General features: G+C 49.6%; 1 protein-coding gene across 4 annotated transcripts in view; it reads right to left on the bottom strand.

The window, feature by feature from the left end:
• Nucleotides 1–17,422, bottom strand: part of MYO1B (myosin IB) — a 1,142,119-nt gene that overhangs the window by 321,831 nt on the left and 802,866 nt on the right. For all 4 annotated transcript variants that reach the window (XM_069615684.1, XM_069615681.1, XM_069615682.1 and 1 more), the window contains exon 15: nucleotides 12,367–12,429. In XM_069615684.1, coding sequence (XP_069471785.1) covers nucleotides 12,367–12,429 — 63 coding nt within the window. The remainder of the gene's footprint in view (nucleotides 1–12,366; nucleotides 12,430–17,422) is intronic.

The following is a 17,422-nucleotide window of genomic DNA, read 5'->3' as shown; positions in this document are numbered from 1 at the left end:
GATGTTTTCCACTGATCAGTCCAAGGTAGGGTTCCTCATATCTAACATGACGCGCAATGCCCTTGCTTGGGCGACCACTTTAGTGATAGGCGGAAACCCCATACTGCAAGATTACGTGCGTTTTCGGACCCTCCTTAAACAGACTTTTGAAAGGCCCGAAATGACGTACACGGCATGCGAAGATCTTCTGGATGTACGTCAGGGGACCTCAGATCTCCTTTCCTATATCACCACATTCAAGACCCTGGCTGCAGGAGCTGGATGGCCAGAGCAAGCTCAGTATGCCATTTTTCGCAGGGGGCTCAAAGAAAACAAAGGACAAATTGGCTCAATCTCCTCGACCTTCATCCTTCCCCGACCTTTTGTCAGCGGTTTTACAGATGGAGTACCGTCTTCAAGAGAGACATAATGAACGGAGACGCCACAGGGGGAACCTTTATGGTAGTGAGACACCTAATACTCCTACAACGTTACCGTCTCTTCCCAGAGAGGAACCTATGCAGATTGGGCACACTTGGGCACCACTCTCTGCCGAAGAAAGAAGACGCTGAAGAGAAAGAGGCCTGTGCGCCTATTGTGGATTCGAATCTCCTCGAGGATTGCTCTGAATCCCCAAACCGGCGATCGGGAAATGAACCACCCCGGGCTTAAAAGGGACAGGAGTCCGGGGGTTAACCTTTCAGTCCAGTCCATATGTTTCTTTATCTGTATCAATGAAAGGAGCGCAAGAAGATTCCTGGCTGATGGTGGTGAACATAATGCTGGTCATAGATAACCAACAAGTTGAAACTTTAGCTCTTCTAGACTGCGGTGCCGCAGGCAATTTTGTTGACACCTTGTGGTCAGACAAGGTAGACCTTAAAAGATTGGCACGCAAGGAAGGACAAACAGTCGAGAGTGTGGATTGAACACCTCTCTCAACTGGACCCATTATGCATACCACTGAGGATCTCCAAGTTATGATCTTCCAACACACCGAAACTCTAAGTTTCGACATTATAAGGGCTGCTCATTTTCCGGTGATATTGGGGATTACTTGGCTCAGAAGACAATCCTCACATCGACTGGGCAGCAAACCAGCTGAGTTTTGAATCAACTTATTGCAAGCAGCAATGTCTTCCTTAGCCATCCTATACAAGAGTACAGACTACTTCTCAGACAAAGGAGTTCTTAGGAGTACACGCATTACCACGGTTCTGTGCCCAGTTCCAGAGTGTCTTCACAGAGATGAAGCCCGCAAAGCTACCTCCTCATCAGCCAGAGGACTGTTCTATTGACTTAGAACCAAATGCTTTGGTTCCTTTTGGCCGGATGTTTCCCCTTTCCCAAACTGAAATGAGAACTCTACGCGCCTATCTTGATACCAACCTTCACAATGGACTCATTCAGCTTTCCAAATCCCCCGCGGGAGCCTCCTTATTCTTCATCTCTAAGAGAGATTCCAATGAATTAAGGCCCTGTATTGATTATAGAGGACTTAACAAGGTGACTATTAGAGATCAGTACCCTATGCCTCTTATCATGGATATAATCGAAGCTGTGCAAGGGGTGAAGATTTTCACCAAGCTAGATCTCTGAAATGCCTACCATCTTCTTCGTATCACCAAGGGGGGTGAATGGAAGACAGCCTTTCGTACCTCACTTGGGTTGTACGAATATAGGGTGATGCCATTCAGACTGGTCAATGCCCCTGCAATATTTCAACGTTTCATGGATCGTATGTTCTCCAATCTCATGTTCATGTCTGTCATAATCTACTTGAATGACATCCTGGTGTTTTCAGCCAACAAAGAAGAATACGAGCAACATGTACTAGGGGTACTGGACCGATTTAAGAAGAACCAACTGCTGGCTAAACCTGAAAAGTGTATGTTCGGAGTGTCCTCTATACCATACCTGGGGTTTATTCTGTCCGAAGAAGGCATTCCATGGATCCTTGCAAAATCTCCGCTATCATGGAATGGCCATCTCCTGCTACCATCAATGAGGTACAACGATTCTTAGGACTTGCTAATTTCTACAGAAGATTTATCCCCAAGTTTTCTGAGATCATGCTACCAATTACATCACTGCTTAAAAAGAACTCTGGTCCCTCTACATGGTCTTCCGGAGCTGAAGAAAGCTTTAATCAACGTAAGTCTCTTTTCTGTTCTGCACCCATTTTACAGCAACCAGATCAGACACAGCATTTCATTGTAGAGACTGATGCTTCCCCCAGCCGCTATAGGTGTTGCCCTGCTTCAAGACAAGGAAGGGGTCGAACACCCCGTGGCCCATCTATCCCGCACCCTTACCACTAGCCAGTTAAACTATTCTGTCCTTGAAAAGGAGTTGTTGGCCATGAAACAGGCATGCGAGGAGTGGCGCCATCTTCTCCTAGGCGCTAGCCACACGTTTTTGATCCAAATGGATCATAAAAATCTTAGAGTCCTTCAATCTATGGAATGTTCTAAATCCCGCCAAGCTCGTTGGGCTAATTTCTTCACTCAATACCACTTTTTTATCACCTATCTCCCTGGTTCTCAGAATACTCTGGCTGATGCCCTTTCGCGAAAGGATTTGAACTCTCAGGTCATCACACACCCACCTGAACAGATGTTCTCTCGGAACCGAATCTTGGCACAGACCAATACTTTCTTACAGGATGTCAATGAGGCTATGGGCTCAGACCCTATGAGTCCAGTCAAGCACATCCCCCTCGCCTACCAAGTGAAAGGAGGACTCTGGTTCTACCAGAACAATTTGTACATACCTCCTGGCCCTCTCCGCAAGAAGATCATAGGTTGGTGTCATGACAACAAGACTGGCCACAGAGGATAATCTAATACCACTGAGAAGGGACGTAGAGTCTTACCTTTTATCCTGTTCTGTTTGTGCTATGTCCAGAAATCCCACGGGCAAACCATTGGGTCTTCTCACACAAGCAGAAATTCCACAACGTCCCTGGGGCCATATATCCACTGATTTCATTGTCAAACTCCCCGTTTCAGATTCCTGTACTTGTATCATCGTTACGGTTAATACTCTTACTAAAATGGCTCATTTCCCCCTCTGTCTGGTTTACCCACAGTGGCTCAAATGGCAGAGGTTTTTGCTAGGGACATCTTTCGTCTACATGGACTTCCAGATAAGATTACTTCTGACCGAGGCAGCCAGTATGTTTCAAAGTTCTGGAAGGCACTTTGTAGTCGCCTGAGCATAGATCGAGCTTTGTCATCGGGGTTCCATCCCCAAACCAATGGCCAGACAAAGACTAAATGCCCCACTTGAGCAGTATCTTAGATGCTACAGTATTCAACTCCAAGATAGTTGGGTTCAGCTTCTCCCCAAAGCTGAGTTTGCCTATAACAATTCCAAACACTCAGCTATTTGGCTTACCCCCTTCTACTGTAATTATGGGGTTCATCCTAGATTGATTCTACCCCTTCTCCCCATTCCCAGTAGTTCACCAGCAGTAGAATCCACATTGGCCGATATTACCGAAACTCACAAAACCGCTAAACTCAGTCTAGAGAGGAGTCTTAGGTCATACAAGAAGGAGACAGATCGTCATCGGCGTAGGAATCCAGACTGGGCCGAAGGAACCAAGGTATGGCTCTCTACCAAATGTTTACCTCAATGGGTTTGCCCCTCTAAATTGTCCCCCCGGTATTTAGGTCCTTTCCCTATTCTGGTAAAAGTCAATCCTGTAGCTTATAAGCTCAAGCTACCTACCAACCTCAGTCACATTCACCCTGTCTTTCACTCATCTCTTTTAAAGGAATATATACAAGACAAAGACCGCAAGCCGGTATCATACCACAAGGAGATACAGGGAAGGACACAAGATGAATATGAGGTCTCTAAAATCTGCGACTCCCGCTATTACTGGGGTAGATTAGAATACCTAATTTCTTGGAAGGGTTACCCCAGTTCGGAAGACTCCTGGGAAACCTATGTCAAGGCCCCTAGGCTGCTGGCCCGTTTCCACCGAACACACCCTGGCAAACCCAGAGGAACAGGTATTAAGCGGGGGCATACTGTCATATCCCGGTCCAAGTGGCGGTGGTTGCCACGTATACAACTATGACTAGTGTTTCACCATCATGGCTGCCGCCGAGAGTTACTTACTGCCAGTAATCCCAGCGGGGTCGTGCCCTCTCCCTCTTTCCCTCTCCCTCTTTCCCTCTCCCACTCTCTCTCCCTCACCCTCTCTCTACATTCAAGGACTCAGGGTTCTTTTTATCTGCCTATGAGATTTTTTCCCCCCTCTTCCGACTGCCTGTTCCCAGGGCTGGGGCCGTTCTGTGCTTCATTCCTAGATCCACCACGGCTTCTACCCGTGACAGGTCCTTACCACCTAAGAAGGAGGAGGACTACCTGGCACACCGGCTCGGCATCGAAGAAACCTCTGACTCAAATTCCACAGGCGAGGAGAGTGGTGCTGGAAGTGGGGAGGTGGAGAACCTGAGCCAGGGCATACAAGAGAGCCCGGAGGAATTTCAGGACAAGAATGTTGACTGGCTCCACTTGGGAGCCCGTCTCCTGATTCCATGAGGCTGCCAAGTGCAGCTGTAATTTCCTCATCCAGAGACTCGTGTGGGGTACGACCAACAGGACCGCTGCCACAAGACCCAATAGGTGTTGGTACCACCAGGCCAAGGTCATTGGCCTGGAGAGGAAGTGAGCTGTGGCTCTCTTGATGGCTGCAATCTTTTCCTCCGAGGGAAAAACTCACAGAGCTAAGCCCAAGAAGGTCAGGCTCTGAGTGGGCTGCAGCCGAGACTTCTTGACATTGATAGTGAACCCCAGGTAGTGGTCATCAGTGCGGAGGCGGTATGGTTGAACCGCTTCCAGAGAGGTGGCCCGAACGAGCCAGTCGTCCAGGTATGAGTAGACGTGGTGGCCCTGTGGAGGGCCTCCACTGCATTCATTAACCTGGTAAATACCCTGGGCGTCAGGTTGAGGCCGAAAGGGTAACACTTGTATTGGAAAGGACAGCCCTTGATTCTGAAAGAGCTGGCTTAACCCTCTTGAATTTTTGCAGAGGCAGGGAGAGATTGAGGTGGAAGAGATCGAGCGACCGGATCTCAACCAGCAGAGTTGTTGCCCCAATCTGTTGTCCCAATCTGTGGGAAAGTAAGGTACCTGTAGGCGGTACTCTGTGGAGACTACAGAGAGAATCCAAGGGTCCGAAAGATTCTGCTGCCAAATTTGCATGTGAAAGGCAAGCCTGCCCCCCACCGGCAACACATGGACCCGAAGGGGTGTGTCATGCCTTCTTTCCCTCTGAGGCTGTTGCGGAGGAGTGGGATTGGAAAGACCCCTTGCCCCCCCCCTTTTGTTGTTTCCTCCGGTGCCGATTCTGAGAACGGTCAGGTGGCTTGGACCTCCATTCTTGGAAGCCCCGGAACTCCCCAAATGCCACCCATTATCAGAGTGTTGCTGTGACTGGGTGTAGGCCTTGGGCGTGGCTCTCGTAAGAATAGATCAAGACCTCATGGTTTGCGAGCTGTTCTTTTTATCGAATTCCTCATCCGTGTGGAGTGGAGAGGTCACTACCCTCGAATGGAAGCTCCAATATGCGTTCCTGGACATTGTGATTAACTTAGTAGCCCAGAGCCAGGCTGTCCTTCTCATGTCCGTGGCAATGCAGTTGGCCCGGCCAGAGGTATCGATGTGAGCCACGGTGAACTCCAGGATGTCCTGCACTACCAGCTTGGTTTCTTCTAGGCTAGCCTTGAAGCGCGCCTGGCTCTGTGCCGGAACTTCTGGGATGCAAGGAGGCAGAGTACAGCTTTTTTTCCTACGCCTCCAAGATCTTCTCCTTGCCTAGCAGCGTCGAGGACGAGGTGGCCCAGGACGACTGAGGCTTAGAATAGAGTGATACTGCAGCTATCATGGAAGAGTGCGGTTGACGATGCGCCGAAAGCAAGAGTGTATCCCTCTCCATCTGTCTATACTTGGCGTTTAGGTGCCGACTGACAGGTTGGGCCGTGTGCGGCTTGAGCCACCCCTTCTTGGCCAGGGCAACTACGTCTTTCTGCATCGGGATCACTGTTTTGGGATCCCTGTTTTGGTAGGTGGTCTGAGGGAGAGATTCCCTCCTAGGGCTGCTCTACCTCGGGCTGAGTACGGCCTAAATATTCTGCCAAACCTGCAAGGCGTTCGTGGAAGGCCCTAGCTGAAGATGGCGTGTCGGGGTCCTCCTCCTCGTCAGGGCTCACCAGAGTGCTTGGAGGGTCTGGAAATGGTGGAGGAGTGCTGGGCGCCATGGGCTGCGGCGTGGAACCCAGAGCCGGTGGCTGCTGTGGAGGCTGGTGTGGAACTGCCTGCACTGTGGGAGGTAGGGAAGCCGGAATCGGCTGGGGTAGTGGTGACTGGGCTGGTGCCTGTGGCACCAGAGCCAAAGGAGGAATGACTGAGTGCCAGTGGGTTGACCTAGGGGAGCATGTCCCCGGTGGCATCCCAGAGGATGGCCCCTATCCGGGGAGTTCGCATCAGCTCTACGAACCTTCTGAAAAACCTATCATCAGAGGCTGTAGAGGTGGCAGGGGATATTGACGTAGTGGCTAACGGCTGCTGAGGTCGGGGCACACTACCTGGGGTTCAGGGGGAACCTGTCCTGCGCCGCTGATGGATAAACTGTAGGTCACACGTCTGGTTGGCACCAGTCCCACCCTGTGACTCGTTCCTCCACCGGCACTGTGTTAGGGAGAATTCCCCTAAATGTGTTAATTTCTTCCACCTAAGAGACCCCCAGCAACTTTGTTGGATTTTGAGGACTTGATTTTTTTTAACCTGGCGAGAGTGTGAGCCTTTTTCCCCACTCTCTAATGTATTTTTGTATGAATTTTACCTCTCTGTGTCCTTTTGGTTATGTAGTCTAACAAACTCCATAGGCATCATCATTTTCAATTGTGTCACACAGCACCTTCAGTGCAGAGGCACAGGGAAGTCTTTCAGATTTCCCAAGGTTTAAATACCTTCTCTGGGATCAACTACTGTTTCCCAGAGCAGTAAAGTGAAATTGTCTTTACTTAGCATTGTACTTTCTGGACCCAGCACACCCTATCTTACAATAGAGTGCTGGAGGGGTTACTTAGTACTCCCTGTGTCTAAATGCTCATGTAACATCTTTTATGTTAACTTTTCCTCAATTGACTAGCTGGTCGCAGTGGTTTCGTTTTGAACTACCAAGGTTTGCATTTACCGTGACCGTTCGCGGACCCGGTAACATTAACCACAGGAGCCATCTTTTTAAAAATGGCGTTCACCCATCCTTGTTAAAATGGTGCTCGGTCTTCTTTTTTCATCAGGTCTTTATGGAAAGGTCCTTCTAGAGTTTTTCTCTGCGTGCCAAACCAGGTTTGGTCTCATTGTTCATTTGCCTTTGGTGGGCTTCAGGAGTGAAACCCGCCTCTGGCTCCAGAGTGACTGGGGTAGGCAGGAAGTGAGAGAGGTGCCCGAAACTCCCTGTGCTTAGTCTCCTAGAAGACCCAAATGCACTCTGTGGTGATTGGCTGGCTGACTGTCCGGCAAGGACAGCCACCCTGCTGGGTGAGTGGCAGCAAGGCTGGAATGAATGGGAGAGAACTGAATAAAAGGCAGGTCTTTTAGCTTGGAAGGCAGAGTCGACCACTGGACCAAGGAATCAAAGAAGAGCTTGAACATGATGGCTGCTGCAACTCCTGTACCGTTGGTTTGCCCGGCGAAGCCCTGCTGCAGGTCCCAATCGCCATGTTCGCATCGACAGACAAGCCCTGCAAGGACGACTTTTCTCTTTGAGTTGGTGGGACCAATCAACTCCCAAGTAAGCCACCTGGACACTCGGAGCTGGTTGAACTTTCTCGGAGTTGCCGCAGGAAACCGTAGAGCCAGGGAGAGGCACATCAGATTGGGTGTGTTGCTTGTAAGCTGGCCTAAAGCTTTTGGAAGATCCTCCAGACTCCCATGAAGCAGGACTGACTAGGCCTGACCCCCTCAGTCCAGTGCGGGACCTCAGATGTGAGGAAAATCCACCTCGACAGCCAGGAACCGCACTTATTGCTCTTTTCTGTACCGCAAGGAGCTGAAACGTGAAACAGCCACTGAAAGTAAAGTTTGCCGGTTGCCAGCTTTGACAGTGCCAATACAGTGCAGGAGTCACCCGGCGTTCTCCCTGTTGTCCCCACGACTGAGGCCCAGGAACAGTGAGATCTGCAGAGCTGTACATGAACAGAAGTCTTTAGCTGCATCTTTTTCTTCTTTACTAAGGTACTGTAAAACTAGCCTAAGAGAACTTACCTCTTACTGTGGGAGTGCTTGTAACTTCTGCAACTCACAAGTTTAATCAGCTTGTGGCCCTACATTTGATTCTTCTTTTTCTTAAAGACTCTAAGAACTTGTGCAAAGACTTTTCCATTTGCTTACTTGAAGTGCTGCATCCTATACAAAGACTCGTTGCCCATTGAATTTGGCTTAGCCTATTGAATTGAATGACTTCTCTTGCTATCTGAAAGTATTTGCCCTGCTTAAGAATATTTGTAATTTCTTGTGTTCTAATGACATTTGCCTTTTACAAACTATTGAGAGTATTCTGTAGGCCAACAGTAAGGTATTAATGTCCCCAGCACCCTTGTTACTGAAGTCACCTGTGGGTGTAGGTTGTGTCTGTGGGCCATCCCAAAGGGCCTTGTCTGATCCAGAAATTCAAAGTGTACAGTATTGGAGTATATTTGTGTGTTACTATTCTATTGCTCCCTTCTGAAGAAGGCTTTATAACTGACTGATAGATTATGAATTGTTTATGCAAGAAACCTTGAGCTTGAGTTTATTTGAATACCTGTAACTGTGAATCTTTGTGTAACTCCGCTACAGCTCACATTTCCCCTCTTGAGATAAGCGTGGCTGCTCAACACACTACCAAAACTGTGTAGTACAACTTATCCCAAAGGTTGGGTTGGCTATACCTCTATTCATAGTTTGTAGTGTTCCCAAAGGGTACTGCATACAAACTTTGCCTAACACTCTGCCAGAGGGGGTATTGGACGCTCTGCCATCTTGTCTGGCGCGGTGGCCATTTTGTCGAACTGCGTGCCCCGTACCGAAGTTGTGGTGCCAGGCTCGCTGGACCCAGCCCCATCCAAGACACTTGGTGTTGGAACATAAGGCCTATTCCGCACCTCAGGCCTTGACCTGGAAGGCGTATTGCCCTCAGCAGAGCTGCCGGTAGTGCTGCGTGAAGGTGCCCCCTCGGCCATGATGCCGGTACTAGGGCGTTGCCCCTCAGGAGTAATCCCGGTAAAAGAACCTTGCGGTCCCTCAGCGCTGACACCGGAAGGACCCAGAGACCCCTTGGTCGTGAGGCCGGTAGCTTGACTAGGCTTGGTACGTGTGCCGGTACTAGGGCGTTGCCCCTCGAGAGTAATCCTGGTAAAAGAACCTTGCAGTCCCTCAACACAGACACCGGAAGGATCCGGAGACACCTCGGCCATGAGGCCGGTAGCTGGACTAGCCTCGGTAGGTGTGCTGGTGCTAGAACTCAAAAGGTTCCTCCCAGTCAGGCGCTTCCATTTTGGAGTCGCCGCCTTTACAGGGTGTGATAGTAAATAGAAGCCTTCCCTTCGGCCTTGAGCGATGTTTGACAAAGTCCTTCAGGTCCTCCGGAGGCTATGGAAGAGCATCCTCCTCCTAGATGGTCTGTTCTTCAGTGCACGTGGAGTCAAAGTGTCACATGCGGAACAACCTTCCATGCTGTGGTCGGGGCCAAGGCAGCAGAGGCAAAGGGCGTGGGGGTCGGACATGGGTGAGAGACCTTTGCAGGCTGGACACCAGCTGAAGCCCGCTGAAGTCGACATGTGCTGGGGAGGAGCGTGGTGTCAGAGGACCAAGTACCTATTGAAAAGACAAAGATAGAAGAATATCCGGGGAAGAGCACGTGGTATTACATGGCCGGAGCCAAGCCTAGGAGCGCTGGTGAATTCAGCCCATTCCCGTCAATGCGGAAAAGGGGACTGAGGAGTGGCACTGGTGGGCGGAGTCAGGTGAGCGCATGCTCCCGGGGCCGCGTCTCCGCATGCCTCTAAATTTAAAGGGGAAGAAGATGTTTCTGGTGAAAAAGGTTGTCTCCCGTCACTTGCGAGGGATGCCCATACAGTATGGAGGAAAGGGGACGGGACGTTAGAGTAAGGCTAGAATATCAACTGAATGTGATAACTGCTTGTTGCACCAAGACACAGCATGGCCTTGGAAGCAAGACGATACAGAGCAACACAGGTTCTATCCCTGGGTCCATGTTTAGAAACCTCTGGGTATTAAGCACACCTGCCTAACCTCAGAGTTTTTCCTTGAGACGCTGAGTTTTTTACCATTTCTCAGGGTCTCCGGGGAAGACCCTGGAATCTCAGGGTTTTTGATGCAGTTTCCGGATCCCGTCTGATCCTCCATCCAATTGGCTGCAAAAGACTGCTGCCGGTAGCCAATTGGTGGAGGTGTGGGCGGGACCCAGATACGGCGCAAATGTTCCTCCCTGCACACTATAGGAGTCTGTTGCTGGTGGGAAGCTTTCACTCATTTCTTTTTTTTTCATCCTTGCAGGATTGCGCAGCGGCGGACCCCCGAACAGAGTTTGGCCCGAAGAGCGACATGCCTGAATCAATCTGCAGATTCCGATTGCACTGCAGCAGAGCGAGTTGCCGCCCACCGGAGCCAGCCCACCAAGCCTTCCTGCTGCCATCCATGTGCCGTGTCACTGCCTGAGATTGTGAGCCAGGAATGGAGGATCCACAAATTGAAGTAAGTGGATTTGTCTCTGCGGCAGCGACTGTTTATTTTACATAAGCTTTCATTCTTGCCTTTCGCCAGTTTGCCTTGTTTTAGTCGCCCAATGCGAACGGTAAATACTTTTTCAATCCGGTGTCACTGGATTGAAAGCAGTATTACCGTGTTTATATTGCTCTTTTAGTCTATTTTTCTTGGCCTGACAGTGTGCCTGTAACACTATCCAATAGACCCTCTAAAATCTAACTTATTTCATGGTTTTGCAATAGGGCCACAATGGCACACCAGAAGCACGGTGCAGTAATAAACTCCATAAATGGTTGAAGCAGTGGACCCTGGATTACAGGATGGCAAAAGCCAGAATAATGGAATTGTGGTTTGAGATGTACCCTAAATGTGCCCTGCATTCCAGCTGCCAGCTGCCTTGTAGGTTTAGACATGCTGCCCAACAATTAGCACCTCATGGATAGCCTCTGTCACATGCTGGAGACTTGGGTGGAATGTCCGCCTCTACAACAACCGAGTTTACCTTTTAACAGGTGGGCAGGTTTTGTGTGCGGAGCCGTGTGCAAATGGGCAGAGTCTTGTGTGGATGGGGCATAAATCTCAGGGTTTTTGGTTTTCAAATGTAGGCAGGTATGGTATTAAGCGCATTACAAATAACCAAATACAAATTACTAGTATCTGTGGTCAGTCCACAGAACTATACTTGATTCATCTTTTCTTGTTCTATCCTTTGGTAGATAAGCGGCCCACCACAGATTTCTAGTTGTAGAGGATGGGGTGCGTAGGGACAGTTCGAGGTGTGTGCTGTGTATTTTGGTAGTCTGGACTCTTTGCCTTGCAAGCATAAATTGGTTTGTGGAAATATGTATTTGTGATGGGTCAATGAACGTGGTAGTTCTGTCCCTTTGGGTGTTGTCACGTATAAAAGAGTATATGATAGTTTGTGGCTTGTGGTTGAACCACGTGTTCGTGAGGTTCAGAGGGCCAAGGCTGTTTTCATGAATGGTTATCAGTAATCAAACTGTAGGGCACTGCTGCCAATCTAGAGTTTGGTATCGATCCTAAAGTGTATACTTGTCTACAGTTTAACAAGGATTTCCTGTGGGAAGTGATAAAGACCGGATCTGGTTGCTAGTGATTTGTGTGCGAGTCTAATCGAAGAAGCTCAATGCTTTGTGCTTAGTATTTAATTTGTCATGCGCTGCTTCTGTGTTTTGGAGACAATCACACGCGAGTGTGATTATATTCCATTGTATTCTAGGCCTTGAAAACCAAAAGGCAAGAAAACAGCCTTTCATTACTCAACAATTGACTTCCATTTTGTGTCATGGCGGTAGGGTAATTTTATACACTGGAGTTATTTTGACTTCCAAAAACATGGCATGACTCGCACATTTTTTTTTAGGCTTGCAAATTCAAGACTTCCTCTCGCAAAAAGTTAGTTAACTGAAGCATTGGTTCCATGTGCTTTTCACAAGTATTTTAAACGCACATGTTTGCAATCTATGCTTACAAGGAAGCCTTGTGTTACAATGCACACTAAACGTTCCTCAGCAACAACAAAGACATTTAGAAAACAATTGACAATGCAGCATTCAATTGACGAACAAAGAAACTTACATTTTCAATCAGGTCACAGATGATGGCGTTGTTAAAGTATTCAATATGAGTCCATTGTATACCCTAGGAAAAATATCAAAAGAAATGTCTATTAGTTTCATAAGATACTGGCGCCATATGTGGCCGTGGGCCCTTGACTGATAATCTCTCTAGTGGGATCATTTTAAAAGTGCACTCCCATTAAGAACACTTACTGAATAATCTTTACAACTGTGCCATTAGTCTTGAAACAAGCTAAGAAATGCAGCTGTTTGCCACCGTCAGTACTTGACCAAAACGGGAGCCGCCGAACTGCTTCCAGATTCCACTTCCATTGCTCGATCTGTGTCAAGTTCCCATGCACTTCACTGGACCGCAGCCAGCGCGCGCGTGCAAGTGCGTGCGTGCGTGTGCGTGTGTGTGTGTACACTCCCCAAGTCTAAAATAACATGAAACCTAGATTTGTCCCGCTTTTGCTTTTGACAAAAAAAAAAAAACGTTAAATTCAGTTTATTAACAGATAGCACACGCTCTTACAAACAGAAGATGCGAACTCAAAGCTCGTGGACATCATCTGGCCCAAACTACAGAGATCCTCACAATGGTGCATTCATGCCCATACATTCCATTGAGGTGCATTAGGGGGGGGGGGGGGGGGGGGTGTTACACAATACCACATGTTTTACCCTCAAAGTTGAGACAGCGCCTAAATGGAAGAATTGGGCCCGTTAAATGTTTAAGCTACAGCAAACAAATTTGCAAAACCACAATACATGTGGGATGTCCCCCACCTCACACCCGAGTCCAAGGGCACCAAATCATATGGGGTAAGATTACCCTCAAAGATATGGCCCATCTTTCATATAAACGTAATTCTGGATACTAGCACATAATCCACGTGAGTTGCTCTTAGGTCAAAATATCCTTTTTAAAAAAAAAACAAGAAAGAAAAAGATGGATTTAGAAGACAGCTCTGTGACCAGAGACATACCTTGTGAGTTGCCAGCACTGACTGGCCTTGAAGCAGAGGAAGCTGGCAATACAGCTTTGATATACAAAGTTGGAGCCAAACAGCATGGGAGGGGAGGTGGGAACCAAACCAGCAGGCGTGTCACCAAGGCCAAAAGGCATCACAGCCTCAATGAAGATGTTCAGCATCTGAAGCCTACGGTCCTCCAAGTGGTTCAGGAAGGAGGAGTAGGTGGGGTATGGTACCTCGAGTGCAGATGGTTTTTCAAACAAGTCCTCTTCCCTGGAGCTGGGACGACAGGGTCCACTTTCTGGAAGTTGAGTGCCACTCCATAGTGTCATTGGGAGAGCAGGGACATTTGCAGGGCCTTTTCTTCTTTTTGTCTTTTCAGGCAGCATCCGAAGAGCAGTGTTCTTCTGAACACTACTCCAGAAGGACCAGCGCTGTCTTGGTCAAAAGCTCTGGCACCAGTAACTTTAACAGTGTCACCCTCCTGCCTTTTTAGAGGAAGATGTTGAGTGTACCGCTCGCTCCCAGAGGGCACTCAAATCCATAGACTAGCAGGAACCACAGTTATTCTCCGGCCCAATGCAGCAGAGATCTACCTTTTGGAATAACACTAACACAATCTGCTCAGATGCACACAAAGCGTGTGGTGTTCATATCACCTCCTAGCTTTTGTGACAAGGCCCGTAATTTAGCCTCATCAAGCAGGGACGGGAACCCCTCTCAGCCAGTGGTAGGGAGCCATCCAGAGCCAGTCCTACCACATAGATGGACTGTAGCATTAGAAGGTCCCAATTCCTGTTCCATCCCCTTTGGGCCAGTATGTTTGTTTGCAGACCCCCCCACCCCCCCATCTCCAGCCTTGCCTTTTGGTCTGAAATACTGGCTAGCGATTCTTCATTTTCAGAGACCCCTAGACGAATACAGAATTCTAAGCATCAACATCAGCACCACCCCAAACGCAGAATGGAAAGGAAGCGCTGCAAAGGAAAGTCACAGCCAAGCACGGCCAAAACAGAGAGACCCCCCCAGCTGCAGCCGTGCACAGACCCAGCATGGAGACTTGCAGTGCGCGACTGGCAGAGTTCAACGGTGAGGCCGGTCAACCTGTCATAGGTCACCAAGACCACCAGGGACAAAAAGGGGGAAAGGAACCACCCCCCCCCACACTTACCGTGATACCACAAGGGAATAGGTCCCAGAACACCAATTTGGACATCGGACTTCCTACGCCAACATCATTGGTCAACAGCGAGCCTGCACAGAGTAAGTGGGGGTCACATTGGCCAGGAATAGTTGTCCAATTCTAAAAGCGGATTTAAGCAGGGGACAGCAGAATGTGTGTGTTTTGCAGGTGAGTTCAGCGGTATAGGTGGAGAACGACTAAGAAAACAGCAGGAGGAAGGCGCGAGCAGCGGCTTGTGGAGGTGTTTTGTGGAGCAGCTGAAGTCCTGTCCATGAGTGGACGTGGTTCTGCAGTGCAAGTGTTTGCGTGTCGAGTGAGCAGAGCGGTTAGTGTAAGGAGTGAATTGAATGCTACTGGGTGAAACTAGGGTGTCTGAGTAGTAGTGGGAGGAGGAGAGCAGGGGTGGGAGGAGAAAAGTATTGGGAGAGGGGGTGAAAGGAGAGGGTGGGGGCAAAAAGGAGAGGGAGGGGGCGAAAAGGAGCGTGAGAGGTAGACAAGGAGCGGGAGAGGTAGACAAGGAGGGGGAGAGGTAGACAAGGAGGGGGAGAGGTAGACAAGGAGGGGGAGAGGTAGACAAGGAGGGGGAGAGGTAGACAAGGAGGGGGAGAGGTAGACAAGGAGGGGGAGAGGTAGACAAGGAGGGGGAGAGGTAGACAAGGAGGGGGAGAGGTAGACAAGGAGGGGGAGAGGTAGACAAGGAGGGGGAGAGGTAGACAAGGAGGGGGAGAGGTAGACAAGGAGGGGGAGAGGGAGGCAAGGAGCAGGAGCGGGAGGCAAGGAGCAGGAGCGGGAGGCAAGGAGCGGGAGGCAAGGAGCAGGAGCGGGAGCGGGAGGCAAGGAGCAGGAGCGGGAGGCAAGGAGCAGGAGCGGGAGGCAAGGAGCAGGAGCGGGAGGCAAGGAGCAGGAGCGGGAGGCAAGGAGCGGGAGGCAAGGAGCAGGAGCGGGAGGCAAGGAGCAGGAGCAGGAGGCAAGGAGCAGGAGCGGGAGGCAAGGAGCAGGAGCGGGAGGCAAGGAGCAGGAGCGGGAAGGCAAGGAGCAGGAGCGGGAAGGCAAGGAGCAGGAGCGGGAAGGCAAGGAGCAGGAGGGGGGAGGCAAGGAGCAGGAGGGGGAGGCAAGGAGCAGGAGGGGGAGGCAAGGAGCAGGAGGGGGGAGGCAAGGAGCAGGAGGGGGGAGGCAAGGAGCAGGAGGGGGGAGGCAAGGAGCAGGAGCGGGGAAGAAAGGAGCAGGAGGGGGTGGGCAAGGAGCAGGAGGGTGGGCAAGGAGCAGGAGGGGGGAGGCAAGGAGCAGGAGGGGGGAGGCAAGGAGCAGGAGGGGGGAGGCAAGGAGCAGGAGGGGGGAGGCAAGGAGCAGGAGGGGGGAGGCAAGGAGCAGGAGGGGGGAGGCAAGGAGCAGGAGGGGGGAGGCAAGGAGCAGGAGGGGGGAGGCAAGGAACAAGACGGGGGAGGCAAGGAACAAGACGGGGGAGGCAAGTAGCCGGAGGGGGGAGGCAAGGAGCAGGAGGGGAAGGCAAGGATCAGGAGGGGTGAGGCAAGGAGCAGGAGGGGTGAGGCAAGGAGCAGGAGGGGTGAGGCAAGGAGCAGGAGGGGTGAGGCAAGGAGCAGGAGGGGGGCAATGAGGGGGAGGGGAGGAAAAGTAACATCAAAGGGTGGAGGCAAGATCAGGAGGAGTGAATCAGAAAGGAGGGAGGAGTGAGTGGGGCGTAGAAGCGAGAGTGGACATACAAGGATAGTATGACTCAAACCAGAGTAAGTGCAAGGCACTATCCAAATTCCCACAAGATCACTAACCGTTGGAGAGAGTAGGGACAGTTAGAAAGTCTCAGAGGCAGATTATCTGGCAGCGTCTTAGTGTACCATAGCATAAAACAGTTTATAAACCGAACGGGATGAAGTTATTACACAGTGTTCTGCAGAAGCATACTCTCAATGAGAGTGAACAAGAAGAGGGCCCAGGGATTGGGTTACTATGCTTACTGTAGTTATGTTGGGAATTGCCATAACTGGATTGCATTGGGATAATCAGCAGAAGGTGAGACTAAACAGGACAAAAGACAAAGCATCAAAAGGGGTGGAGGCATGCATTTCTTGAATTCCCCATTGCATTAAGGTAAATGGTCTCCAGAAGCAAAGCAAGTAAAATGTAGGTCAGTGACAACCTAAGGAGACTGAGGCTTTGTTATATTTGTGACCGCAGTACAGGCTCTCCCATTGCTCAGGCCTTTTGGTCCACTGGCCATTGCAGCCCAGGTTAGCCTACCAGCGATAGGCATTATTGCCTAGGTAGAGGCACAAATGTGAGGTGTGCAGCTTTATGGTAGAGCATGCCGCTTCATTGGTTTATGGTGTATGTTGCATAGGGAAGGGACGAAAGCTTCCCTTTGTTGCAGGGGCAGCATCATTGAGAAAAAAATTATGGGAATGTAATCAACACTGGAAGTTACCAGTGATAAGTGGTGAAGGAAGAGTAGTCTCCTTTGGAAGTAAAAGAAGGGATATTTAAAAGAAAATAGAAAAATAATGGGTCTCAGGTGGAAGCTTAATTGAAGGCTCAACAGAAGATCTTCATCAAGGGGCAAAAGAGATGCATTACTTTTTATAGAGCTGTATTATTTTTTATAGAGCTTCAGAATGGGAGTGTCATTACATGGTAGTTGGAGAAAGTGCAGTTTTCAGAGAGTTGGGGTACACCTGAAGGTGCATACCATTATTTCAACAAGTAAATTAATTTATTTAATCAGAATTACTTTGTGGGAAAGTACTTGTCTAGATGTATGTAATGGTTAGGTGGTATAGGGGGCTGAGGGTGAAGGGTGGTAGTGAGAGGGGCTTACGCGGGGACCACCCCATTAGAAAACAAAAGCAAAAAAGAAAATTCAAAGAAATTCTGACAAAGTAAATTACTACGAATGTTAAAAT

This window comes from Ambystoma mexicanum, chromosome 9 (genome assembly GCF_040938575.1).
Source record: "Ambystoma mexicanum isolate Mex_15411 chromosome 9, UKY_AmexF1_1, whole genome shotgun sequence".
In the NCBI taxonomy this organism is placed as follows: domain Eukaryota; kingdom Metazoa; phylum Chordata; class Amphibia; order Caudata; family Ambystomatidae; genus Ambystoma; species Ambystoma mexicanum.
Note: the sequence above shows the minus strand (reverse complement) of the source record. Positions and strands in the feature narration are given on the sequence as shown.